The sequence below is a fragment of the Argopecten irradians genome, chromosome 5 (assembly GCF_041381155.1).
Source record: "Argopecten irradians isolate NY chromosome 5, Ai_NY, whole genome shotgun sequence".
Lineage (NCBI taxonomy): Eukaryota > Metazoa > Mollusca > Bivalvia > Pectinida > Pectinidae > Argopecten > Argopecten irradians.
The window spans coordinates 32,694,328-32,722,107 of record NC_091138.1 but is presented as its reverse complement, the minus strand read 5'-3'; the positions used below and the strand labels follow the sequence as shown (position 1 = coordinate 32,722,107).

The window sequence follows — 27,780 nt, the reverse complement described above, 5'->3', positions numbered from 1 at the left end:
AAGGTTTGGTGTCTCACAGACTAGTCATCAATAGTAAAGGTTTGGTGTCTCACAGACTAGTCATCAATAGTAAAGGTTTGGTGTCTCACAGACTAGTCATCAATTATAAAGGTTTAGTGTCTCACAGACTAGTCATCAATAGTAAAGGTTTGGTGTCTCACAGGCTAGTCATCAATAGTAAAGGTTTGGTGTCTCACATACTAGTCATCAATAGTAAAGGTTTGATGTCTCACAGACTAGTCATCAATAGTAAAGGTTTGGTGTCTCACAGACTAGTCATCAATAGTAAAGGTTTGGTGTCTCACAGACTAGTCATCAATAGTAAAGGTTTGGTGTCTCATAAGCTAGTCATCAATTATAAAGGTTTAGTGTCTCACAGACTAGTCATCAATAGTAAAGGTTTGGTGTCTCACAGACTAGTCATCAATAGTAAAGGTTTGGTGTCTCACAGACTAGTCATCAATAGTAAAGGTTTGGTGTCTCACAGACTAGTCATCAATAGTAAAGGTTTGGTGTCTCACAGACTAGTCATCAATAGTAAAGGTTTGGTGTCTCACAGACTAGTCATCAATAGTAAGGTTTTGTTGTCTCACAGACTAGTCATCAATAGTAAAGGTTTGGTGTCTTCAAGTTGTACAGACTAGTCATCAATAGTAAAGGTTTGGTGTCTCACAGACTAGTCATCAATAGTAAAGGTTTTGTGTCTCACAGACTAGTCATCAATAGTAAAGGTTTGGTGTCTCACAGACTAGTCATCAATAGTAAAGGTTTGGTGTCTCACAGACTAGTCATCAATAGTAAAGGTTTGGTGTCTCACAGACTAGTCATCAATAGTAAAGGTTTGGTGTCTCACAGACTAGTCATCAATAGTAAAGGTTTGGTGTCTCACAGACTAGTCATCAATAGTAAAGGTTTGGTGTCTCACAGACTAGTCATCAATAGTAAAGGTTTGGTGTCTCACAGACTAGTCATCAATAGTAAAGGTTTGGTGTCTCACAGACTAGTCATCAATAGTAAAGGTTTGGTGTCTCACAGACTAGTCATCAATAGTAAAGGTTTGGTGTCTCACAGACTAGTCATCAATAGTAAAGGTTTGGTGTCTCACAGACTAGTCATCAATAGTAAAGGTTTGGTGTCTCACAGACTAGTCATCAATAGTAAAGGTTTGGTGTCTCCAGACTAGTCATCAATAGTAAAGGTTTGGTGTCTCACAGACTAGTCATCAATAGTAAAGGTTTGGTGTCTCACATAGACTAGTCATCAATAGTAAAGGTTTGGTGTCTCACAGACTAGTCATCAATAGTAAAGGTTTGGTGTCTCACAGACTAGTCATCAATAGTAAAGGTTTGGTGTCTCACAGACTAGTCATCAATAGTAAAGGTTTGGTGTCTCACAGACTAGTCATCAATAGTAAAGGTTTGGTGTCTCACAGACTAGTCATCAATAGTAAAGGTTTGGTGTCTCACAGACTAGTCATCAATAGTAAAGGTTTGGTGTCTCACAGACTAGTCATCAATAGTAAAGGTTTGGTGTCTCACAGACTAGTCATCAATAGTAAAGGTTTGGTGTCTCACAGACTAGTCATCAATAGTAAAGGTTTGGTGTCTCACAGACTAGTCATCAATAGTAAAGGTTTGGTGTCTCACAGACTAGTCATCAATAGTAAAGGTTTGGTGTCTCACAGACTAGTCATCAATAGTAAAGGTTTGGTGTTCATAGGCTAGTCACATCAATAGTAAAGGTTTGGTGTCTCACAGACTAGTCATCAATAGTAAAGGTTTGGTGTCTCACAGACTAGTCATCAATAGTAAAGGTTTGGTGTCTCACAGACTAGTCATCAATAGTAAAGGTTTGGTGTCTCACAGACTAGTCATCAATAGTAAAGGTTTGGTGTCTCACAGACTAGTCATCAATAGTAAAGGTTTGGTGTCTCACAGACTAGTCATCAATAGTAAAGGTTTGGTGTCTCACAGACTAGTCATCAATAGTAAAGGTTTGGTGTCTCACAGACTAGTCATCAATAGTAAAGGTTTGGTGTCTCACAGACTAGTCATCAATAGTAAAGGTTTGGTGTCTCACAGACTAGTCATCAATAGTAAAGGTTTGGTGTCTCACAGACTAGTCATCAATAGTAAAGGTTTGGTGTCTCACAGACTAGTCATCAATAGTAAAGGTTTGGTGTCTCACAGACTAGTCATCAATAGTAAAGGTTTGGTGTCTCACAGACTAGTCATCAATAGTAAAGGTTTGTGTCTCACAGACTAGTCATCAATAGTAAAGGTTTGGTGTCTCACAGACTAGTCATCAATAGTAAGGTTTGCTCAGACTAGTCATCATAGTAAAGGTTTGGTGTCTCACAGACTAGTCATCAATAGTAAAGGTTTGGTGTCTCACAGACTAGTCATCAATAGTAAAGGTTTGGTGTCTCACAGACTAGTCATCAATAGTAAAGGTTTGGTGTCTCACAGACTAGTCATCAATAGTAAAGGTTTGGTGTCTCACAGGCTAGTCATCAATAGTAAAGGTTTGGTGTCTCACAGACTAGTCATCAATAGTAAAGGTTTGGTGTCTCACAGACTAGTCATCAATAGTAAAGGTTTGGTGTCTCACAGACTAGTCATCAATAGTAAAGGTTTGGTGTCTCACAGCTAGTCATCAATAGTAAAGGTTTGGTGTCTCACAGACTAGTCATCAATAGTAAAGGTTTGGTGTCTCATAGACTAGTCATCAATAGTAAAGGTTTGGTGTCTCACAGACTAGTCATCAATAGTAAAGGTTTGGTGTCTCACAGACTAGTCATCAATAGTAAAGGTTTGGTGTCTCACAGACTAGTCATCAATAGTAAAGGTTTGGTGTCTCACAGACTAGTCATCAATAGTAAAGGTTTGGTGTCTCACAGACTAGTCATCAATAGTAAAGGTTTGGTGTCTCACAGACTAGTCATCAATAGTAAAGGTTTGGTGTCTCACAGACTAGTCATCAATAGTAAAGGTTTGGTGTCTCACAGACTAGTCATCAATAGTAAAGGTTTGGTGTCTCACAGACTAGTCATCAATAGTAAAGGTTTGTGTCCAAAGGTAAAGGTTTGGTGTCTCACAGACTAGTCATCAATAGTAAAGGTTTGGTGTCTCACAGACTAGTCATCAATAGTAAAGGTTTGGTGTCTCACAGACTAGTCATCAATAGTAAAGGTTTGGTGTCTCACAGACTAGTCATCAATAGTAAAGGTTTGTGTGTCTCACAGACTAGTCATCAATAGTAAAGGTTTGGTGTCTCACAGACTAGTCATCAATAGTAAAGGTTTGGTGTCTCACAGACTAGTCATCAATAGTAAAGGTTTGGTGTCTCACAGACTAGTCATCAATAGTAAAGGTTTGGTGTCTCACAGGCTAGTCATCAATAGTAAAGGTTTGGTGTCTCACAGACTAGTCATCAATAGTAAAGGTTTGGTGTCTCACAGGCTAGTCATCAATAGTAAAGGTTTGGTGTCTCACAGACTAGTCATCAATAGTAAAGGTTTGGTGTCTCACAGACTAGTCATCAATAGTAAAGGTTTGGTGTCTCACAGACTAGTCATCAATAGTAAAGGTTTGGTGTCTCACAGGCTAGTCATCAATAGTAAAGGTTTGGTGTCTCACAGACTAGTCATCAATAGTAAAGGTTTGGTGTCTCACAGACTAGTCATCAATAGTAAAGGTTTGGTGTGTGTCACAGACTAGTCATCAATAGTAAAGGTTTGGTGTCTCACAGACTAGTCATCAATAGTAAAGGTTTGGTGTCTCACAGACTAGTCATCAATAGTAAAGGTTTGGTGTCTCACAGACTAGTCATCAATAGTAAAGGTTTGGTGTCTCACAGACTAGTCATCAATAGTAAAGGTTTGGTGTCTCACAGACTAGTCATCAATAGTAAAGGTTTGGTGTCTCACAGAGTCATCAAAGTATTACTAGCGTCATCAATAGTAAAGGTTTGGTGTCTCACAGACTAGTCATCAATAGTAAAGGTTTGGTGTCTCACAGACTAGTCATCAATAGTAAAGGTTTGGTGTCTCACAGACTAGTCATCAATAGTAAAGGTTTGGTGTCTCACAGACTAGTCATCAATAGTAAAGGTTTGGTGTCTCACAGACTAGTCATCAATTGTAAAGGTTTGGTGTCTCACAGACTAGTCATCAATAGTAAAGGTTTGGTGTCTCACAGACTATACTAGTCATCAATAGTAAAGGTTTGGTGTCTCACAGACTAGTCATCAATAGTAAAGGTTTGGTGTCTCACAGACTAGTCATCAATAGTAAAGGTTTTATGTTATCACATTCTTAACACAAAAGTTTGTCACTGTGTTTTAGGGTTAGCTAGTTGATGTAGTCCTCATTTAAGCTGACATTGTATAGCTGTGGTGTTATATTTTTAGTCTGAAATTCAAAACTGGCCCAAGCTGGTGCCAGTTGACATATATATGTATGTACTAACTTGAGTGTGTAGTTGAATCATAATCTGTTTAGATTTGTACTAACTTGTTTGTTTAGTTCTAACAGACTTGTGTTGCTATGGCTTTTTGTGTTTTGTGCATGCAGTGTACTGGGCATGAATTTGTTTGGTGGCAAGTTTTGTTGGCGGGACGAAGGGATCCCCTGCACATGTGCGGATGAATCTAACCCAGCCCTACGCTGCGTTTGTGATCGAGCCAATTTTAACAGCTTGTTGTGGTCCTTGGTGACTGTTTTTCAGGTAAACGCTAACAAAAGGCCACATCAAGGAATTAAAAAACATTGTCTCTCAAATCAACTGATCAAGGTTGTAACGATGGATAGGGATATTACGTATAATGACTGATTAGGTCTGTCATTAAGAGGCTATGCTATGGTGTGTCGTCCGTCATCCGTCAGTCCTTCCTCTGTCCGTCCTTCCTTCGTCTATCAACATTTTCTTTATATTGCTTCTAGTCATGTAGTACTGGATTAATTTTAACAAAACTTTATCAGAAACATTCTTGGGGATGATAATATATTTTTTCGGATAAATTGGATGACTGGGGCCAATAAGGGAGATAGAGGTAAAGAAATTACTGAATGGTTTTAAACCAAAATTTGTTAGAAGTATCCTTTTAGGAATGAAATTCAGGCAGGCCTAATATGAGGATTTTAAGCAATTCCCTGAAATAATTCTTCCTCTGTGAAAAATAGTTCTTTGCAATTACCACTTCAATATCTAGGTGAATGATGCAGGCCATCTTGGCCTCTTGTTTAGGTATAGGATGTCACACTATTACTCTACCAAATTCTTTGCTTCAAATTCAAAAAAAAAAAAAAAAAAAAAAAAGGAAAGAAAAAAAACGGAAAAACAATTTTGTCACTATAGTTATGCTGTTTCCTTAGTGTTCCTTAACACATATCTGCATTGAAACTTTAAACATAATTTAATGCAAAGAAATATCACTTAAATATGTCATTATGATATAAATAGTTTGCTAAAGTTGACAACAGGAAAGAGGGAGGGTAAAATCATGTCAACAAATAATCCTGTCGACAACAGTACATATTTTGTTAAAAATATATATTGTGTTAATTATTCACCTGGTCCAGATCAACTAGGCATGCCCTGACATTAGTCCATGATCTTTCACCTATTGCCCTAATTCACTCAAAAAATATACCAATTCATCTGATTCAATGCCGATAAAACTTGTTTACAAGTTACATTGTATTTCAGAACTTGACCTCATCAAACAGATGAGCATCTTGAAAGTTTTAGATAAGCTTCGGTGATTGTATACCATTGTAATCATGCATTTAAGCTAGCCTTATAGTCATGTAGGCACTTAATACTCAAATCTAGACAAAGAAAATTAAATCATTTGTTAGTATAGCCACCCACCCTCCCTGTAGCAAAATCAGGGTAAAGGGGATAAACTGGATTCAAGTTGACCGTCTGTCTGTCCACCTGTAGACAAACCAATCAACAGACTACTACTCATAAACTACTGGAAGGATTTCAATGAAACTTGGTGACAATTATCCTTATACAGTGTAGATGTGTGCAATTAATGTTGGAATAAAATACCGCCACCTTTTTTAGAGTAATGCCCCTTTGTTACAAAATACAAAACGAGGGAGGAGGGGTTTAAGATGGTCCCTAGACGACAGTTATAGTGTATAATATTGTTATCTGATAGTAATTTCAGGAAGAAAATCTTTACAAGCTAGAACTTAAAAGATCTGTCAAGGTGTAAATGTCAGAGAAGGCAGATCATGCTTTACCAACTGAAGCAGCTACCTGGTGACCTTATGCCTGAATCAGCTAATCAGAAATAATGGCTTTGTGACCTTGTGTCATACTGTGGGTGATTTACATTTGCATTAAAAATTGTGGGGTTGTTTTCTAATGTGATTCTAATTCCTTCCTTTTCTAGTTTTTGTAAATTTCAAAAAAAATAATTCATATGAAATTATCATTAAGATGTTAATGTATAAAACTTTTCTGTGTATGTGTTCTGTAGTGTGTGCCAAGAATTTCTATGTTCTGGTTAGATAAGTCTATACATCATAATGTACCTTTACCTCTATATGTGTCTGTCCCATTGGTCCGTCAACAAGCTGAATCTACCAATAAGATAATTTTGACATGCCAAGAAGGATATCTACAATAGATCTGGATTGGGTCAGTTACCAGGGTGGCGGTCTTTGGAGCGTCCAGCTGGATCCCTGGTCTTTCGTTATTAGTGCATTTGGTGCCCAATAATACTCACGGGGGTGTTATATGAGTTAGTATAGGTGACTGACTTAGTACATTTTGATAACCTGAAATAAAATTCTCAAAAAGTCACTCAAATATTACCAGTTGAGTGATACAGGCCCCTTGGGCATCTTGTTGAAATTGTTAGGTTTTAGATTGGCTTAAATGCTCCAGACTGCACAACCATTATCAGGTTAGAAAATTTAATATTTTTGAAAAACGAATGAATACTAGATCTACTTGATGTGGCCTTGAATAGATTATTTAAACATTTTATCCAGTTACAGTTTACATATAATGTGTGTCCAATCTAACTCATCATTCTCTCACATTCATTCCAAATACATTCCAGTTGAACTATATATTTATCCTCCACAATGGTCAATGTTCACCTGTAAATATGCTAATTAGTTCTACCTGTAATTAGTTTTACCTGTAATTATACCAACCAATTTTACCTACATATATAATAACACTAATCAGTTTCTAATTTGGAATAGATTCAAACCTAGTTCACTCCAAGTCGGCAGTAACCATGATAAACTTTGAATAATCCAAGGATTCAAGTTTGATCTACATGATAATGGAAAAGTTTCTCGCAAGTAACTCATTCGCCCCTGAAAACATGTTTGAACTCTTCTAATTTAATGACAGGAAGAGTTCATTTTGAAATTTCAGGGGTGAATGACAGAAACCGTGTCCTCAAGTTCGAGTTAACAAGGTTTGACTGTACATTAAATATAGTCCAACCTGGGTTATAAAATCTACTCGGTATTGTTCGAATTCCTTCGTTTTATTAAAGTTATGTATTTTAAGAGTGTGCTTATATTTTAAAAAATATTGCCTCAGATTTGCAGAGGATTCCATTTATTTATAACTAGTACATAGGCTCTGTATTATCTGTGTGTGCATATTGGGTTGGACTGTACTGGTTTTGCGTGTATCTGTGATAGAACTGTATATAGCCAATCATTATACCCATATTAGAACTGTATTTATACCTGTGTATGAGACATATTTAATCACTGTATTAATTTGTGTAGCTGTAATGATGCTACATGTATTAGAATACTCATTATCACACCTGTAGCTAGGTACAATGTATTGTTAGGGTAACTTTATGAGAATACTATAACTCATTACTGGTGTTAGACTATTCATTATGATACCTGTGTCAGAAATTATAACTTCTTTTATACCTTATTTATGAGTACAGATTTTTAAAGATTTGATCAAATATGCTAATTAGGTATGTATATTTATGAAGTCTATATTGAGATTACATATACATTATCATGACAAATATCCTGATAAAGCAGGCTGGCATTATCCTTAAAACTTTCCATCAAGTGATTAATGTTTGATTTCACAATTATCAATGTGAAAATAAAATTTGAATTCAATATATATCCATGCTTTATAATTATGTCTGAAATTATACTGTGACCTTTATAAACTCTAGGTACTTACACAAGAGGATTGGAATACTGTACTTTACAATGGAATGGAGACAACATCTGCTTGGGCATCTCTTTATTTCATTGCTCTTATGACATTTGGGAACTATGTCCTCTTCAATCTGCTTGTCGCCATTTTGGTGGAAGGATTCTCCACAGATGTAAGATACAGTCAGAAAATCCCAAATTAATTTCAGTGTTATCTTTCTTCAATACTAACACCCTGATTCAATCTTATTAAAATCAGACTTGGGACATTTATGATGCAAAACAAGATCTATAACATCTCTGTAAAGATCACCACAGGATGACCTTTTATTAGAGGTCACTAGAGCATGACCTTTTATTAGAGGTCACTGCAGCATGATCCTTTATTAGAGGTCACCACAGGATGTCCTTTGATGAGAGGTCGCCACAGCACAACCTTTTAGAGGTCACCACAGGATGACCTTTTATTAGAGGTCGCCACAGGATGACCTTTTAGAGGTCACCACAGGATGACCTTTTATTAGAGGTCACCACAGGATGACCTTTTATTAGAAGTCACCACAGCACAACCTTTTATTAGAGATCACCACAGGATGACCTTTTATTAGAGGTCGCCACAGGATGACATTTTATTAGTGGTCACCACAGGATGACCTTTGATTAGAGGTCGCCACAGAATGACCTGTTATCAGAGGTCACCACAGGATTACCAGAGACCTTTATTAGAGGTCACCACAGATGACTTTTATTAGAGGTCACCACAGATGACCTTTGATTAGAGGTCACCACAGGATGACCTTTTATTAGAGGTCACCACAGGATGACCTTTTATTAAAGGTCACCACAGGAAGACCTTTCATTTCCATTAATCAGCACCTCACGTATGCAATTTTTATATGAATTCATGTTAAAGAACATCATCAATCCTGTGTAAATGTTAATATGTATCAAGTGTTTTGGAGAGGAATGGAAATATGTAGATGGTCACTATAATCAAGGTTGAGAGACAATTGAACCTTGTGGCATGCTGAGGTTGAAAATGTATCAGTTTGTTGAAATAAATGTCCTTGACCTTCATTCAGAGTGCAGCTTTAAATCAAATTGATTCAAGTTAAGATCTTCTACTGTTTTCTAGTCTGGATGCCAGTAACAATGTAACATTAATTGGAGTCATGTGCTCTTCTGTGTAGGAAGAAGAAAAGAAGAAGATGAGAGAGTGTAAGGTAAAGGAAGTACAGTCGATGACATCCGAGACAAATAACAATGAGGAAAAGAGCGAGACAATTAAATTAAAGACAATTGATATGGTACAGGTGAAAATCAACAACAAGGAAAAAGGTGAGTCAAATCTAATTTACTTCACTGATGAATGTTTTTAAGGGCTTAACAGAAACCTGTCTTAATATAAACATTTGCATCAAAGTTTACAAAAAGGCCTATAGTACATATTTTAAATTTAAACATTTTCTTTCAATTTCAAACAATTTAATTGACAAAACTTTGACAAGATAAGACTTCAGGCAATTTCTATACATGTCCTCTCCCTGCAGAGAAACACATTGGTACAAGATACAAATACTCTGTTACAATTATACTATAAATGCTGAACAAAAATAGTCATCTGAAATGATGTAAAGGGAGATAACTCCAATATGAGTACAGTGTATTACTTCAAATGAAATATTACACTTCATTCAAGTGAGAAAGTTATATGTCTTTTATAATCTGTCTTTGTATTATTATGTTATAAGTGGGAAAAAACAAATAAAAAATATTTTTCAAATGGAGAAAAAAAAATTTAAATGTTATTTTTCTGTTACAGAAAAAATGCTAGCAATGTGTCCTGTTACGATAATCAAAGAAGAGAATAAGACGAAGTGTCCCCCGCCGGCCCCTGAACCACCTATTATCACCCATACAGCGGCCACACCCATGCCAACACCCCAGGGATCCCCGAACGAGCACGGATCAAAGGATTACAACAAGGCAACTCTACATCCACCTAGAGGATCAACGTCATCCAAATCCTCCTCAGTATGTCCTTCCAGATTTTTCTTAAAATTTCTCCAGAAAAAAACCCCAATTAACCTGTATTCAGAATATTACTTGGAATTACAAATCAGGTGAGCAATACAGGCCCTCTTGGCCTCTTGTTACATTTGGGCATTTCAAAAACATAATGATAATTTATAATTTTGTGTGATTCCAGACAAACTTGAGTGTGCGATCCTCACCGCGCCTCTCTCCGAGGGTCTCCCCATGTCTACGCCGCTCACAGAGTTATGGGAGTAGAAACAGTTGGAAAGGTCGAAGGTCAAGGGATGGGGACCGTCGGTATTTAGTGCCTGAATGTAAATTTGATAGCATGGACACAGATGATGACGATGTATTTCAGCCCATCATCCTGAATAATAGGTTAGTACTTATTAGGTCATTAATAGTTCTTTATTTTAAATCATTTTCATTATTCCCTGTTACATACATTGTACATAAACAGACGTATTGCCTTATTTAGGCCATCATTTATGTATTCATAATCTAAATATCTTTGGCACTTGAGATAAATAGTCACCACAATAAGCGTACATTCTACTGACATATTCTGGCGAAGTTTGAATCATACATTTGAATATATCCTGTGAACTTCTCATTTAATTGACAGGTCTGAATGCAATGGACATCTTCCATTGAACAACCAAAGAGCTTTAAGTCCACAGAATTCAATAAAGAGACCGCCGTTTCCCTCACCGAGAAATTCTATCAAAATCCGCAACAATTCCATGAGCAGTACACAAAGCATGTGCAATTCCATAATTCTAAGTCGGCAAAATTCATTTACGAGTCACCGGACCATCAACTCCCTGTCGTCAATGAACGGTATCAAAGATGATTACAAACAGAACAATCTGTCGCCAGACCCGCCCACGAACACCACACCCGAGTCTGAGGAGGAGGAAGAGGATCCGGACGCCATTGACGAGGCGGTAGGTTCATTCTTATCCTAGAGCTTTTGTTCGTCTTCATCAAATGTAAATCTTTAATTAATGTTAATCTCACATTTTTTCTTTTCAAATGTTTAATGTCATTTTGTCTCAGATCTCTCCATTGTCCAAAAACATGTTCTTTCACTGTTTCTTTCAAAATGTTGAATGTTTTGATGTCAATTTTCAATTTCAAAAAAGATATAATCACTATTATCTTTCCTTTTGTTTAATGCTTTAAACCTTAAATCTCGTCAGTGTCAAAAAAACAACCTTTTATCACTATTTTCTTTTCAGAGACTCTAATTACACTTCAGTTTCAAAAATATTTGATCACTTTTTTCTTTTCTTTTGTGTTATATTTAATTTCATTAATCTCTTCAGTGTCAGAAAAAATCCTGTCATCATTTTTTTTTCTTACATGTATGTGTAATGTTTAAATCTCTTCAGTGTCAAAAACAAATTCTGTCATGATTTTCTTTTCCTATGTGTAATGTTTAATGTCATAAATCTCTTCAGTGTTAAAAAATCTCTATTTTCTGTCCAAATGTGTAATGTCTTTTTTCCAATACTGTGTCATCAGGTGTCTTTCATTCTTCAAAAACAAATCTTTAATTACTTTCTCTCAGTAACTAGGGTAGTAATATTTACTTGACTGATTGATATCATCATGGGACAGTGACCTGATCTGTTTTCATGGTCACATGTGTCATGTATGTGAAAACATTTGGAATCTTCTGAATAACTTAGGCGTAATATATATAAGTTTCATCAACATTAACTTAAGATTCTCCATAGCAAAGCATTACTAACAGAAGTTAATTTAAGAGTTTTTCTTTAACTTTTGTAGTCATGCTTTATATGGAGAATTTCAAATTAAAAGAATGTTGATGAGACAGGGCCGAGATGACTCAGGAAACAGATACAAGACTCTGTAAATTTTGATCTGTATTAAGTGTACAGTAATAAATGACCTTGACCCATATGTATTTCCTGAGAAATATACCAATATTATACCCATAGCCAACGTGAATCATATTAATACTTTGTATACCATATATGGAAGGAGGAGACATGGAGGGACGATTGATGGTGTTGGCAGGGTAATAAATATACTAAGGTATAAATTGATCATTGAGGAAATGATAATCAAATGTTTTCTGACCTGCTAGGCGTCGCTAACACAGAGTCATGGTTATAAAAGGAGACTCATCCGTGTAAGTATGCAGCGCACCAAAAACACCTAGACCGGACTTTAGATGCACTTCAATAGACATCTAGTGCTTGGACAAATGTTTTGTGGTTGGAATTTTTATGTGGAAACTCGTAATTGGCTGCTAGATAAAAGACAAACTCCTTTTTTTTGCTTTTTAATTGAAAATTTCACTGAAAATGCTGTGAAAGTGGGAGTAGAGGAGAGTTGGGGATTGATCAAACCTTGCATGTTTGCTCCCAGACAAAAACCACTCTGCTGACTTCCTGCATTTCTATATAGTTCTTTATGTGGTGGTATAAACAGGAGATGTTCTTCTTCTAAGTTTTTTCCCTGAATGTTAATGACAACTTCGACAAATTATAATTATGAAGGAATCTTTAGGACCAATGGTGATCAATCAAAGCTACAAGAGTCTTATGAGTTGCTGTCAAAACCAAAAAAAGAAACTGTCAATCTCTAGAAGTCAACAGAATTTTGTCAGTCAAACTTTAATATAAACTTAGGCTAATCATTAATGGTAATATAACCATTGGAGACCCATGGAGGTTACAAGTTAACAAGTGTTTTATGTTTATATAGCTGTCAAATTTTTTTTTTCTAAAACCCAATTTTTTTTGTAAAAATTAGGTTAATAACAAATTGTAGGTTTATAACCATTGTTGACCCATGGAGGTTACACGTTAACCAGTGTCTTATGCTCAGCTAAAAAAAACCAACATAAATATAAATAAAAAATAGTCAATCTCTAAACTCTGGTTGTCAAATTTAAGAGAGACTTTCTCTATTGATTGATAGAGCTCTATTTTAGGGTGCATCTTGCAGTTTTGCTGCTATAGTCTGATAGAGTACTTGAATAGTACCACTACAGAGTTAGTATCTTTCCCTTTAGTGTCGCAGTCTGTTGTCCACCTTCAAAACTTCCTGTTTCTCTTTCAGAAAATGCTGTGATTTGTTTTCAGGATAATGATTAAAGAGTGGTTCTCACATAATTACAGTCAATTTTCTTTCTCTGCAAGCATATTTCGTTTTCTGCATATTTCCCTGGTTTATTTTTGTGTTCATTTATATCAATTTTATGATATATTCTGTTTTTAAATTTTCCAGAGTTATCTGCCCTTGAAAAACTGATGTTGTGCTTGTAAACACATAACGTCACCATCAATTCCTACCCGCAATGGCAGATAATTCTGTTATATGCAAATACAGAATAAGTTAATTATTAAAAGATTAATCTCTCTCCATGTTATTTCAAACTCATTAATTTTCCATCATTGTAAAACTCAATAACTAACAGTTCTCAGAAAAATTACAAGAATTAAATATGTTTGCAGAGAAAGAAAATAAAGTATAGATATTGGGGGAACCTATCTATCGATGACTTTTGTCATTCTTATGATTCTTTTGAATCTTTTGGGGGGGGGGGGGGGCACTTATTTGGTCAAATATGATATTTATAATAATTCTTATTTGATATGGACGTTATATGTGTGTATTAATTTGTAAAATAATTAAAAACTGTTTTGTATTCTTTGCAGAACTGTACCTGCTCATGGTGCCCTGAGCCAAAAGGATGCTTCAAAACCCGAGAGGAATACTCACTGTATCTTTTCCACCCAAACAACCGGTAATCTTCAAGTCTATATATGAAAGTTTCAAAACCATCAACTTTTAACGTCTTTTCTTATAACGTCTTATTCCATATTTCCATTTTTGCAATGTTACCTGCTCTTGCTAGTAGGTTTTGTTTGTGATGTCATGATATTTTTGCAAGGATAACATGATGCTTTTCAGAGAAACCAACATGGATTTTCCTCACAAAATATTGACTCTTCAGTGATACCTACATGTAGTTAACTGTACAGAAATGTGCAACGACGACATAACAGTTTCAGTAAATTAAAGAGCATATCTTAAGGAAATTTAATTTTTAGGGAAAATAAATATTGAAATTGAAAGATCCTTGCTCCTTCCCATATAGTGTTTGCTCTTTGTTTTATTTTTCAATTTTAATTATCTCAGGTTATTAATTTAATTTACACGAGTAACAACTTCACATCAGAAATATGATATTTCTTGTATGTATATTATGAATGTACTTTGTTAACAGGCTTCGACGACTGTGTCATCACTTCATGGCCCAGAGTCTGTTTGACAACATGATTCTCTTGTTCATCGCCCTCAACTGTATAACCTTGGGAATGGAACGGCCAGACATTCCTCCGGACAGCACTGTAAGTTACTAAACAATAAGGGGATGGGGAGAAGGATGGCACGGCCAGACATTCCTCCAGATAGCACTGTAAGTTACTAAACAAGAACAGGAGGGGGAGAAAGATGGCACGGCCAGACATTCCTCCAGATAGCACTGTAAGTAACTAAACAATAAGGGGAGGGGGAAGGAAGATGGAACGGCCAGACATTCCTCCGGATAGCACTGTAAGTAACTAAACAATAAGGGGATGGGGAGAAGGATGGAACGGCCAGACATTCCTCCGGATAGCACTGTAAGTAACTAAACAATAAGGGGAGGGGGAGAAGGATGGAACGGCCAGACATTCCTCCAGATAGCACTGTAAGTAACTAAACAATAAGGGGAGGGGGAGAAGGATGGAACGGCCAGACATTCCTCCAGATAGCACTGTAAGTAACTAAACAATAAGGGGAGGGGGAGAAGGATGGAACGGCCAGACATTCCTCCGGATAGCACTGTAAGTAACTAAACAATAAGGGGAGGGGGGAGAAGGATGGAACGGCCAGACATTCCTCCGGATAGCACTGTAAGTAACTAAACAATAAGGGGAGGGGGAGAAGGATGGCACGGCCAGACATTCCTCCGGATAGCACTGTAAGTAACTAAACAATAAGGGGATGGGGAGAAGGATGGCAACGGCCAGACATTCCTCCGGATAGCACTGTAAGTAACTAAACAATAAGGGGAGGGGGAGAAGGATGGAACGGCCAGACATTCCTCCAGATAGCACTGTAAGTAACTAAACAATAAGGGGAGGGGGAGAAGGATGGAACGGCCAGACATTCCTCCAGATAGCACTGTAAGTAACTAAACAATAAGGGGAGGGGGAGAAGGATGGCACGGCCAGACATTCCTCCGGACAGCACTGTAAGTAACTAAACAATAAGGGGATGGGGAGAAGGATGGGGAGAAGAACTAACAAAGGGAGGGGACGGCCAGACATTCCTCCGGACAGCACTGTAAGTAACTAAACAATAAGGGGAGGGGGAGAAGGATGGAACGGCCAGACATTCCTCCGGATAGCACTGTAAGTAACTAAACAATAAGGGGAGGGGAGAAGGATGGAACGGCCAGACATTCCTCCGGATAGCACTGTAAGTAACTAAACAATAAGGGGAGGGGGAGAAGGATGGAACGGCCAGACATTCCTCCGGATAGCACTGTAAGTAACTAAACAATAAGGGGAGGGGGAGAAGGATGGCAACGGCCAGACATTCCTCCGGATAGCACTGTAAGTAACTAAACAATAAGGGGAGGGGGAGATGGCCCGGCCAGAAGATGTAAGCACGGGGAGGGGGAGAAGATGGCCAGACATTCCTCCGGGATAGCACTGTAAGTAACTAAACAATAAGGGGAGGGGAGAAGGATGGCACGGCCAGACATTCCTCCGGATAGCACTGTAAGTAACTAAACAATAAGGGGATGGGGAGAAGGATGGCCCGGCCAGACATTCCTCCGGACAGCACTGTAAGTAACTAAACAATAAGGGGATGGGGAGAAGGATGGCCGGCCAGACATTCCTCCGGATAGCACTGTAAGTAACTAAACAATAAGGGGAGGGGAGAAGGATGGAACGGCCAGACATTCCTCCGGATAGCACTGTAAGTAACTAAACAATAAGGGGAGGGGGAGAAGGATGGAACGGCCAGACATTCCTCCGGATAGCACTGTAAGTAACTAAACAATAAGGGGAGGGGGAGAAGGATGGACGGCCAGACATTCCTCCGGATAGCACTGTAAGTAACTAAACAATAAGGGGAGGGGAGAAGGATGGAACGGCCAGACATTCCTCCAGGATAGCACTGTAAGTAACTAAACAATAAGGGGATGGGGGAGAAGGATGGAACGGCCAGACATTCCTCCAGGATAGCACTGTAAGTAACTAAACAATAAGGGGATGGGGAGAAGGATGGAACGGCCAGACATTCCTCCGGATAGCACTGTAAGTAACTAAACAATAAGGGGATGGGGAGAAGGATGGAACGGCCAGACATTCTCCGGGATAGCACTGTAAGTAACTAAACAATAAGGGGAGGGGAGAAGGATGGAACGGCCAGACATTCCTCCGGATAGCACTGTAAGTAACTAAACAATAAGGGGAGGGGGAGAAGGATGGAACGGCCAGACATTCCTCCGATAGCACTGTAAGTAACTAAACAATAAGGGGAGGGGGAGAAGGATGGAACGGCCAGACATTCCTCCAGGATAGCACTGTAAGTAACTAAACAATAAGGGGATGGGAGAAGGATGGAACGGCCAGACATTCCTCCGGATAGCACTGTAAGTAACTAAACAATAAAAGGGGAGGGGAGAAGGATGGAACGGCCAGACATTCCTCCGGATAGCACTGTAAGTAACTAAACAATAAGGGGAGGGGGAGAAGGATGGAACGGCCAGACATTCCTCCAGATAGCACTGTAAGTAACTAAACAATAAGGGGAGGGGAGAAGGATGGAACGGCCAGACATTCCTCCAGATAGCACTGTAAGTAACTAAACAATAAGGGGAGGGGGAGAACGGATGGCCCGGCCAGACATTCCTCCGGACAGCACTGTAAGTAACTAAACAATAAGGGGATGGGGAGAGAAGGATGGAACGGCCAGACATTCCTCCAGATAGCACTGTAAGTAACTAAACAATAAGGGGAATGAGAGAAGGATGGAACGGCCAGACGGGGATTCCTCCAGACATTCCGGATAGCACTGTAAGTAACTAAACAATAAGGGGAGGGGGAGAAGGATGGAACGGCCAGACATTCCTCCAGATAGCACTGTAAGTAACTAAACAATAAGGGGAGGGGGAGAACGATGTAATGGCCAGACATTCCTCCAGATAGCACTGTAAGTAACTAAACAATAAGGGGATGGGAGAAGGATGGAACGGCCAGACATTCCTCCGGATAGCACTGTAAGTAACTAAACAATAAGGGGAGGGGAGAAGGATGGAACGGCCAGACATTCCTCCAGATAGCACTGTAAGTAACTAAACAATAAGGGGACAGGGAAAAGGATGGAACGGCCAGACATTCCTCCAGTAGCAAGTAATAACTAAACAATAAGGGGACGCGGAAAAGGATGGATGGAATGGCCAGACATTCCTCCAGTAGCAAGTAATAACTAAACAATATAAAAAAGGGGGGACTGGAAGTTGAATATGAATAGGCATGATTTACATACAAAACTATTAGGTAGTTGTCATGGTAACCAGGTAAATATTACACAGAACATTCTGTTAAGTATTATACTGTATCAATCAAAGATGTATTAAGAAATGGTGTTTTTTCTTTATTTTTACAGGAGAGGATGTTCCTTACATATTCCAATTATTGCTTCACCATCGTGTTCGCAGTAGAGATGACTATAAAGGTAAATCAAAGGAAAAAAAATATTTTGATAACTTTCAGTTAGCACATTATTATTATAAATAAAGGTAACATGTCAGTAAAAATAAAGTAACATGTCAGTATGGTAAAATTTAAAGTAACATGTCGGTATGGTAAAATTAAAGTAACATGTCGGTATGGTAAAATTAAAGTAACATGTCGGTATGGTAAAAATTAAAGTAACATGTCGGTATGGTAAAATTAAAGTAACATGTCAGTATGGTAAAATTAAAGTAACATTGGTATGGTAAATTAAAGTAACATGTCGTATGGTAAATTAAAGTAACATGTCGGTATGGTAAATTAAAGTAACATGTCGGTATGGTAAAATTAAAGTAACATGTCAGTATGGTAAAATTAAAGTAACATGTCAGTATGGTAAAATTAAAGTAACATGTCGGTATGGTAAAATTAAAGTAACATGTCGGTATGGTAAAATAAAGTAAACATGTTGGTAAAAATTAAAGTAACATGTCGGTATGGTAAATTAAAGTAACATGTCGGTATGGTAAAATAAAGTAACATGTCGGTATGTAAAATTAAAGTAACATGTCGGTAAGGTAAATTAAAGTAACATGTCATGTAGTATGGTAAAATTAAAGTAACATGTCAGTATGGTAAAATTAAAGTAACATGTCGGTATGGTAAAATTAAGGTAACATGTCGGTATGGTAAAATTAAGTAACATGTCAGTATGGTAAAATTAAAGTAACATGTCAGTATGGTAAAATTAAAGTAACATGTCAGTATGGTAAAATAAAGTAACATGTCAGTATGGTAAAATTAAAGTAACATGTCAGTATGGTAAAATTAAAGTAACATGTCAGTATGGTAAAATTAAAGTAACATGTCAGTATGGTAAAAATTAAAGTAACATGTCGGTATGTAAAATTAAAGTAACATGTCGGTATGGTAAAATTAAAGTAACATGTCAGTATGGTAAAATTAAAGTAACATGTCAGTATGGTAAAATTAAAGTAACATGTCAGTATGGTAAAATTAAGTAACATGTCGTGTATGGTAAAATTAAAGTAACATGTCGGTATGGTAAATTAAAGTAACATGTCAGTATGTTAAATTAAATTAAAGTAACATTGGTCAGTATGGTAAAATAGGTAAAGTAACATGTCAGTATGGTAAAATTAAAGTAACATGTCGGTATGGTAAAATTAAAGTAACATGTCGGTATGGTAAAAATTAAAGTAACATGTCAGTATGGTAAAATTAAAGTAACATGTCAGTATGGTAAAAATTAAAGTAACATGTCAGTAAGTAAATTAAAGTAACATGTCAGTAAAATTAAAGTAACATGTCAGTATGGTAAAATTAAAGTAACATGTCAGTATGGTAAAATTAAAGTAACATGTCAGTATGGTAAAATTAAAGTAACATGTCAGTATGGTAAAATTAAAAAGTAACATGTCAGTATGGTAAAATTAAAGTAACATGTCGGTATGGTAAAAATAAAGTAACATGTCGATATGTAAAATAAAGTAACATGTCGGTATGTAAAATTAAAGTAACATGTCGGTATGGTAAAATTAAAGTAACATGTCGTATGGTAAATTAAAGTAACATGTCGGTATGGTAAATTAAAGTAACATGTCGATATGGTAAAATTAAAGTAACATGTCGGTATGTGTAAAATTAAAGTAAACATGTCGGATGGTAAAATTAAAGTAACATGTCGGTATGGTAAAATTAAAGTAACATTCATAAAGTAACATGGTATGGTAAAATAAAGTAACATGTCGGTATGGTAAATTAAAGTAACATGTCAGGTATGGTAAAATTAAAGTAACATGTTGGTATGGTAAAAATTAAAGTAACATGTCGGTATGGTAAATTAAAGTAACATGTCGGTATGGTAAATTAAAGTAACATGTCAGTATGGTAAAATTAAAGTAACATGTCAGTATGGTAAAATTAAAGTAACATGTCAGTATGGTAAAATTAAAGTAACATGTCAGTATGGTAAAATGTAACATGTCAGTATGGTAAAATTAAAGTAACATGTCAGTATGGTAAAATTAAAGTAACATGTCAGTATGGTAAAAATAAAGTAACATGTCGGTATGGTAAATTAAAGTAACATGTCGGTATGTAAATTAAAAGTAACATGTCGGTATGGTAAATTAAAGTAACATGTCGTATGGTAAATTAAAGTAACATGTCGGTATGGTAAATTAAAGTAACACATGTCGGTATGGTAAAATTAAAGTAACATGTCGGAATGTAAATTAAGTGTAAATTAAGTAACATGTCAGTATGGTAAAATTAAAGTAACATGTCGGTATGGTAAAATTAAAGTAACATGTCGGTATTTAAGTAAAATAAAGTATGGTATGGTAAATTAAAGTAACATGTCAGTATGGTAAAATTAAAGTAACATGTCAGTATGGTAAAATTAAAGTAACATGTCGGTATGGTAAATTAAAGTAACATGTCAGTATGGTAAAATTAAAGTAACATGTCAGTATGGTAAAATTAAAGTAACATGTCATTATGGTAAAAATTAAAGTAACATGTCAGTATGGTAAAATTAAAGTAAACATGTCGGTATGGTAAAATTAAAGTAACATGTCAGTATGATATATTAAAGTAACATGTCGGTATGGTAAAATAAAGTAACATGTCGAGTATGGTAAAATTAAAGTAACATGTCAGTATGGTAAAATTAAAGTAACATGTCAGTATGGTAAAATTAAAGTAACATGTCAGTATGGTAAAATTAAAGTAACATGTCGGTATGGTAAAATTAAAGTAACATGTCGGTATGGATAAACTAAAGTAACATGTCGGTAAAAAATTAAAGTAACATGTCAGTATGGTAAAATTAAAGTAACATGTCAGTATGGTAAAATTAAAGTAACATGTCAGTATGGTAAAATTAAAGTAACATGTCAGTATGGTAAAATTAAAGTAACATGTCAGTATGGTAAAATTAAAGTAACATGTCGGTATGGTAAAATTAAAGTAACATGTCGGTATGGTAAAATTAAAGTAATGTCATGTCAGGTATGGTAAAATTAAAGTAACATGTCGTATGGTAAAATTAAAGTAACATGTCAGTATGGTAAAATTAAAGTAACATGTCAGTATGGTAAAATTAAAGTAACATGTCAGTATGGTAAAATTAAAGTAACATGTCAGTATGGTAAAATTAAAGTAACATGTCAGTATGGTAAAATTAAAGTAACATGTCGGTATGGTAAAATTAAAGTAACATGTCAGTATGGTAAAATTAAAGTAACATGTCGGTAAAATTAAAGTAACATGTCGTAAATTAAAGTAACATGTCGTAAAAATTAAAGTAACATGTCAGTATGGTAAAATTAAAGTAACATGTCAGTATGGTAAAATTAAAGTAACATGTCGGTATGGTAAAATTAAAGTAACATGTCAGTATGGTAAAAATTAAAGTAACATGTCGGTATGGTAAAATTAAAGTAACATGTCAGTATGGTAAAATTAAAGTAACATGTCGGTATGGTAAAATTAAAGTAACATGTCGTATGTAAAAATTAAAGTAACATGTCGTATGGTAAAATTAAAGTAACATGTCAGTATGGTAAAATTAAAGTAACATGTCGGTATGGTAAAATTAAGGTAACATGTCGGTATGGTAAAATTAAAGTAACATGTCGGTATGGTAAAATTAAAGTAACATGTCAGTATGGTAAAATTAAAGTAACATGTCAGTATGGTAAAATTAAAGTAACATGTCGGTATGGTAAAATTAAAGTAACATGTCGGTATGGTAAAATTAAAGTAACATGTCAGTATGGTAAAATTAAAGTAACATGTAGTATGGTAAAATAAAGTAACATGTCAGTATGGTAAAATTAAAGTAACATGTTGGTATGGTAAAATTAAAGTAACATGTCGGTATGGTAAAATTAAAGTAACATGTCGGTATGGTAAAATTAAAGTAACATGTCGTATGGTAAAATTAAAGTAACATGTCAGTATGGTAAAAGTAACATGTCAGTATGGTAAAATTAAAGTAACATGTCGGTATGGTAAATTAAAGTAACATGTCGGAAATTATAACATGTCGTATGTAAATTAAAGTAACATGTCGGTATGGTAAAATTAAAGTAACATGTCGGTATGGTAAAATTAAAGTAACATGTCAGTATGGTAAAATTAAGGTAACATGTCAGTATGGTAAAATTAAAGTAACATGTCAGTATGTAAAATAAAGTAACATGTATGTAAAATAAAGTAACATGTCGGTATGTAAAATTAAAGTAACATGTCGTATGGTAAAATTAAAGTAACATGTCGTATGGTAAATTAAAGTAACATGTCGTATGGTAAATTAAAGTAACATGTTGGTATGGTAAAATTAAAGTAACATGTCAGTATGGTAAAATAAAGTAACATGTCAGTATGGTAAAATAAAGTAACATGTCGGTATGATATATTAAAGTTATATGATTCTGTGATTGATTGAGATAAATTGATGTAACATATATCCCTTCTGAATAAAATGTTACATAAAACAAGGATATTATGTGTTTGACAATTTATTTTGAAATTATTGTATCAAAATACTAAAATTACAAATATTACTTTAAAGGTATCCTTGGGTAATGATGAACATGAATAACATATATTACAGTAATCTACCTTTAATAAGACCCATTCTATTCATGATTTTATGAAGCCATTTTGAACTAGGGTCAAATTTGACAACAAACCTCCCCCTCCCCCACGATACTTTCTTATTCTGCTTGCTTGTAACTTTGTTAAATAAAGTTCAATGATAAACTTACTTCATTTTCTATTCCTTAAACATTTCAGAATTAAAACTTTTGATAAATTATGTTTGTGTTGTAGGTGCTGGCTAAAGGTCTGTTGATCGGGAAGCACGCGTACCTGAAGAGTGGCTGGAATATCATGGATGGGTTCTTAGTGGGTATATCTCTGGTAGATATCATGATATCCCTGACAGCCAATAGTAGCCCACGTATCTTTGGTATCCTACGGGTGTTCAGGTTACTGCGTACACTAAGGCCCCTCAGGTAATTATTTTATTTTAATAAATGTACTTTGTTTTTTGAATTATTGAAATAACTAAGTGTATACATGAGTTATTATGAACAGGTGTATCTTGTGGAGTAATAATGGGTATGTTTCTAATATCTAAATTAACCTATATGGATATCATTTGTTCGCCAGGGTTATAAGTCGAGCCCCAGGCCTGAAGCTTGTTGTACAGACCTTATTGTCCTCACTCAGACCCATTGGGAACATTGTCCTCATCTGTTGTACCTTCTTTATCATCTTTGGAATTCTTGGAGTACAGGTAGGTCACAAGACTTATTCAGAGATATTGCTATGTAACAGAACCCATGATTTTAAAAATATTTAATCACTGCCTCTGCTAGGGATCAAACTCAGAACCTCTGGATTACAAGTCTGAGACTCAATCGATAAAGTTTAAGAGAAGTTCTCTATAGCTGAGAGGTATATTACAGCTAACACTCACCAGGGTTACACTAATGCTAAAATGCTATGGTAAATAAATTTCTCTTTTTCTTACAGTTGTTCAAGGGCTCTTTCTACTACTGTAAGGGACCCGATGTACAACATGTGAAGAACAAGACTCAGTGTTTAAAGGACCAGCGCAACATCTGGATCAACCAGAAGTACAACTTTGATAACCTAGGACAGGTAAATATTGAAAAACCTTAAGACAGGTAAACATTCAAATAAAAATAAAGGTTATTACAGGAGCCCTAATTTGAAAGGTTGCAAATATAGAGATTGGAAGATCTAGATGAGCCCCTGTGTTTAGAGACTGGGAGATCTAGATGAGTCCCTGTGTTGAAAGGTTGGGAGATCTAGATGAGTCCCTGGCTTGAGACATTTGAAGATCTAGATGAGCCCCTAGGCCCTGGCTTGAGAGACTGGGAGATCTAGATAAGTCCCTGTGTTGAAAGGTTTGGAGATCTAGATGAGCCCCTGGCTTGAGACATTGGAAGATCTAGATGAGCCCCTGGCTTGAGAGATTGGAAGATCTAGATGAGCCCTTGGCTTGAGAGATTGGAAGATCTAAATGAGCCCCTGGCTTGAGAGGTTGGGAGATCCCATTGAGCCCCTGGCTTGAGAGATTGGGGTATTTAAAGAAGCCCCAGACACGAGTTTGGGATATCTAGGGGAGCTCTCTGACTGGTGATCTATTCAGATGTTCAAACAAATCTTGGAATACTTTGATTTTCATTACAGGCGTTGATGGCATTGTTTGTGTTGGCCTCTAAAGATGGCTGGGTCAGTATTATGTACACCGGGCTAGACGCTGTGGGTGTCGATCAACAGGTACGTTTTAATAATCACAGAGATTATGACCTCAATAACATTTGACCTTGGTGACTTAAATATTGGCTTGTTGACCTTTATTGATATAATTTATGTTGTGTCATATATATAAGATCACTATTTGGAAGTGATGTAGAATTATTTTTTATCAAGAATTATACATATCTTTTGAATGTCAGGAATGATGTTAGAAGACAAATTAACCTTTACACATATTTCTGTGCCAAATCTATGTAAAGCGCTATAATTTACGTTGTTTCAGCCTCAGATCAACTACAATGAGTGGCGCCTCCTATATTTCATCTCATTCCTGCTTCTGGTCGGCTTTTTTGTCCTCAACATGTTCGTTGGAGTTGTGGTGGAGAACTTCCACAAGTGTCGTGAGAACCAGGAGAAGGAGGAGAGAGCCATCAGGGCAGCCAAACGCTCACAGAAGATGGAGGCTAAACGCAAGAGTGAGTGCTTCATTATGCTGTCTACATTCCTTTCTCTGGCTTGTCTTAGACTTAGTTTCCTTAAGCTTACCAGCAGTACTTTCTCTGTGACGTCAGTGGGTCATGTGTAGAATGATTAAGTTCACTTTGAGATAAATCATTCTAAAGGAGATGTTATTGCAACTATTTACATTCATTACTGTACAAATACAGGTGAAATGCTAAGACTGGTTGAAATTTAAAAGGAAAGATGAAAATAAATGGTTTTGATTGTGATAATCAGTAGACTTCTATATTTCTTTTTAGAAGAATTGTTTTATTCCAAAAAACATTTAATTGATTTTTTGAATAAAACTTTGTGAAGTTTTAAATTAAAAATGAATTATATCTCTTTCAGAACTGAACAGACCTCCTTACTGGGCCAACTACAACAAGTGTCGTCTTCTAATCCACGCTGTTGTCAACAGTAAATACTTTGACCTTGCTATTGCTGGGGTCATAGGGTTGAATGTCATCACCATGGCGATGGAATACTACATGATGCCTGCTGTAAGACTATATGTTTTATATCCCCCTCCTATACACTACTTAACACCATATTAAACCTTCACTGGTAACCTAGGTTATACAAATCTTAATTTCCTGCTCTGAAGGCCATGGTTGTTAAACCCCTGAAATTTCATAATGGACTGGTCTAGTCTTTGATTCAGAAGAGTCTTATGTGTCTTCAGGGGTGAATGAGTTAATTAGGTATTAAATGAAGTCACAACCCAATCACTATTAAACTGTTCTTATAATGGCTCTTGCTTTTCTGTTTTATCATGATGTTGTGCCAGGAATTTCAAAAATAGTGACATCAATAGTGGAGAAAACTGGAGTTCCTCGAGAAAAACCTGTCAGTACATTAATCAGCCTGTGAAACCTAAGTTATTATTGACCACATGTATATTTGATTTTTTTTATATTAATAGATTTATGCTAAACAGTTGAGGATTTGATTTGTTTCAGGAGCTACAATTTGCTCTGAAGATCTTCAACTACTTCTTTACGAGTGTTTTCATCATCGAAGCGACAATGAAGATTATAGCTCTGGGTATGATGCGTTACATTAAGGACAGGTGAGTGGGTCACTTCCATACAGTCTGATATTTAGATTAATTACCGTGGTGATATACATTGTTAGTGGCTTTACATGTATCCATGTACACCATACGTTACACACATTTTACATGTGACCTTCATGGGTCAAGGTCAAGCTTTACATGTGACAGTCATGTGTCAAGGTCATGCTTTGCATGTGACAGTCGTGTGTCAAGGTCAAGCTTTACATGTGACAATCATGTGTCAAGGTCGTGCATTACAAGTGACAGTCATGGGTATATTTCCCATCCGTAAAGCGTGTGTTTGTTGTGACCTATATAGATATATATTGTTTGTGGTATATTAAGCAATGTTGTGAGTGTATCAGCTCATCCTATTCACATTTTGTCATAAATAAAAAAAAATGACCTTGCCATTGCTCAGAAAAAGCTGAAATATTCTAGAAAATCTCCCATATTTGTTAAATATGTATAGAACCACTGTGCAGTAATTTATATTAATTTTTCTGTATATTCCTATAGTCTGTTATTGCCTAAGGTGTGGTAGCCCTTATATCCATTGTAGAGTTATGGTATATACCTATATTGAATTGCTTTATATTGTAATAAGCATATTAAGCAGCCATTATTCTGTACTTGCATATTACAGAGTTATCTGCCCTTGCTGGTAGGTATTGATTGGGACTCAATATGTTTACGAGCGTTAAACGTATGATAATTTTAAGAGAAAATGAGTTTCGCTCTAAAATAATGACGTCACAATGGATACCTAACCACAAGGGAGGTAACTCTGCGATATGCATGGGCAGATATTGTTGGAACTGTACAACACATTTTAATACCTCTAATGTTTTACTTTTGCCATATCAGCAGCAGGTAAAGAGTTATTTCCAAAGTTCTTCTCTCACGTTTTTACCTTGAGGTTTATGCTACACTTTTTCTCTGATTATGCTATGCCTCTGCAGTTGTAATGTTAGAATGCCTAGCACAATACCCCCAAACTCAAAAACTCTATCAAACTCCTCACTTACCGAAATATGACGTTCACCTGAATATAGTATATCTGTGTGTTTTGCACTTAGATTATTTATGATCTCTGGTCTTCCCATGAATTTTGTGGGAAAGATCCTTTTCCAACTTCTTACATACTATTGTTTAATAATTGATACTTCTTTTTATTTATTCACCAATATGTACTTTACTTGATGAAAATTATAAATAATGCCACCAGGAAATTGTCTTCTTTAAGAATATTTAAACCCTTTTTGAATAAATGATATTGTTTGAAAAATAAAATATAAAGATTTTTTTATGCATATTTGTAAAGGTGCCAAAAGTTAAATAAATCAAACAAACAAAAAATGATAATAATTCATATCTCTATGAAAAAGCTTGTCATGTTAGACTAAGTCCATCCCCTTACAGTGTACCATTTAGTAATTGATTCTTTAAGCCATATACTTCAACATTCTGGATTTTTACAATCAAACATGTGCTTTACATTCATATTTTAAGTTAAATATCGTAATATACTGTAACCCGTAACAAAGTTGTCCACCAGTCCATCTGTTTGCCTATAGACACACTTTGTGCTGCTATATGTATTTACTCAAGTTTTCGACAAATCTTTTTGAATTTGTTGGACTGATTTGATCATTACAATATTGAAGATGTGCATGACTTTACAAATTTTTCCATATAAAATTTTGTTGCTATGATAAAAAGATCACTATACACAGATTTTTGTGATGTTTTCAATAAATCAACAGATTGACCTTTGATCAATTTATTTTAAACTGCAAATATTATGAAATATTCTGAGTTTCCATTATCCGTTACTATAGAGACATGATGGAGGCTTCTTATTAGTCAAAATTGGGTATTATTGAATTCAGCTGAAAATTAGGGATTTG

The 27,780-nt window shown here is 35.8% G+C and overlaps 1 protein-coding gene across 2 annotated transcripts in view; it reads left to right on the top strand.

Moving 5' to 3' along the window:
* Window positions 1–27,780, top strand: part of LOC138323574 (voltage-dependent T-type calcium channel subunit alpha-1G-like) — a 96,496-nt gene that overhangs the window by 45,773 nt on the left and 22,943 nt on the right. The window contains exons 12-27 of one of the 2 annotated variants that reach the window (XM_069268271.1): window positions 4,574–4,727; window positions 8,194–8,349; window positions 9,367–9,514; window positions 9,999–10,210; window positions 10,386–10,591; window positions 10,839–11,160; window positions 13,909–13,997; window positions 14,481–14,604; window positions 17,921–17,989; window positions 22,852–23,036; window positions 23,194–23,320; window positions 23,560–23,688; window positions 24,244–24,333; window positions 24,596–24,788; window positions 25,165–25,316; window positions 25,776–25,885. In XM_069268271.1, coding sequence (XP_069124372.1) covers window positions 4,574–4,727; window positions 8,194–8,349; window positions 9,367–9,514; window positions 9,999–10,210; window positions 10,386–10,591; window positions 10,839–11,160; window positions 13,909–13,997; window positions 14,481–14,604; window positions 17,921–17,989; window positions 22,852–23,036; window positions 23,194–23,320; window positions 23,560–23,688; window positions 24,244–24,333; window positions 24,596–24,788; window positions 25,165–25,316; window positions 25,776–25,885 — 2,466 coding nt within the window. Of the gene's footprint in view, window positions 1–4,573; window positions 4,728–8,193; window positions 8,350–9,366; window positions 9,515–9,998; window positions 10,211–10,385; window positions 10,592–10,838; window positions 11,161–12,329; window positions 12,375–13,908; window positions 13,998–14,480; window positions 14,605–17,920; window positions 17,990–22,851; window positions 23,037–23,193; window positions 23,321–23,559; window positions 23,689–24,243; window positions 24,334–24,595; window positions 24,789–25,164; window positions 25,317–25,775; window positions 25,886–27,780 lie in introns of both variants that reach the window. The other variant, XM_069268270.1, reaches the window with a different exon arrangement.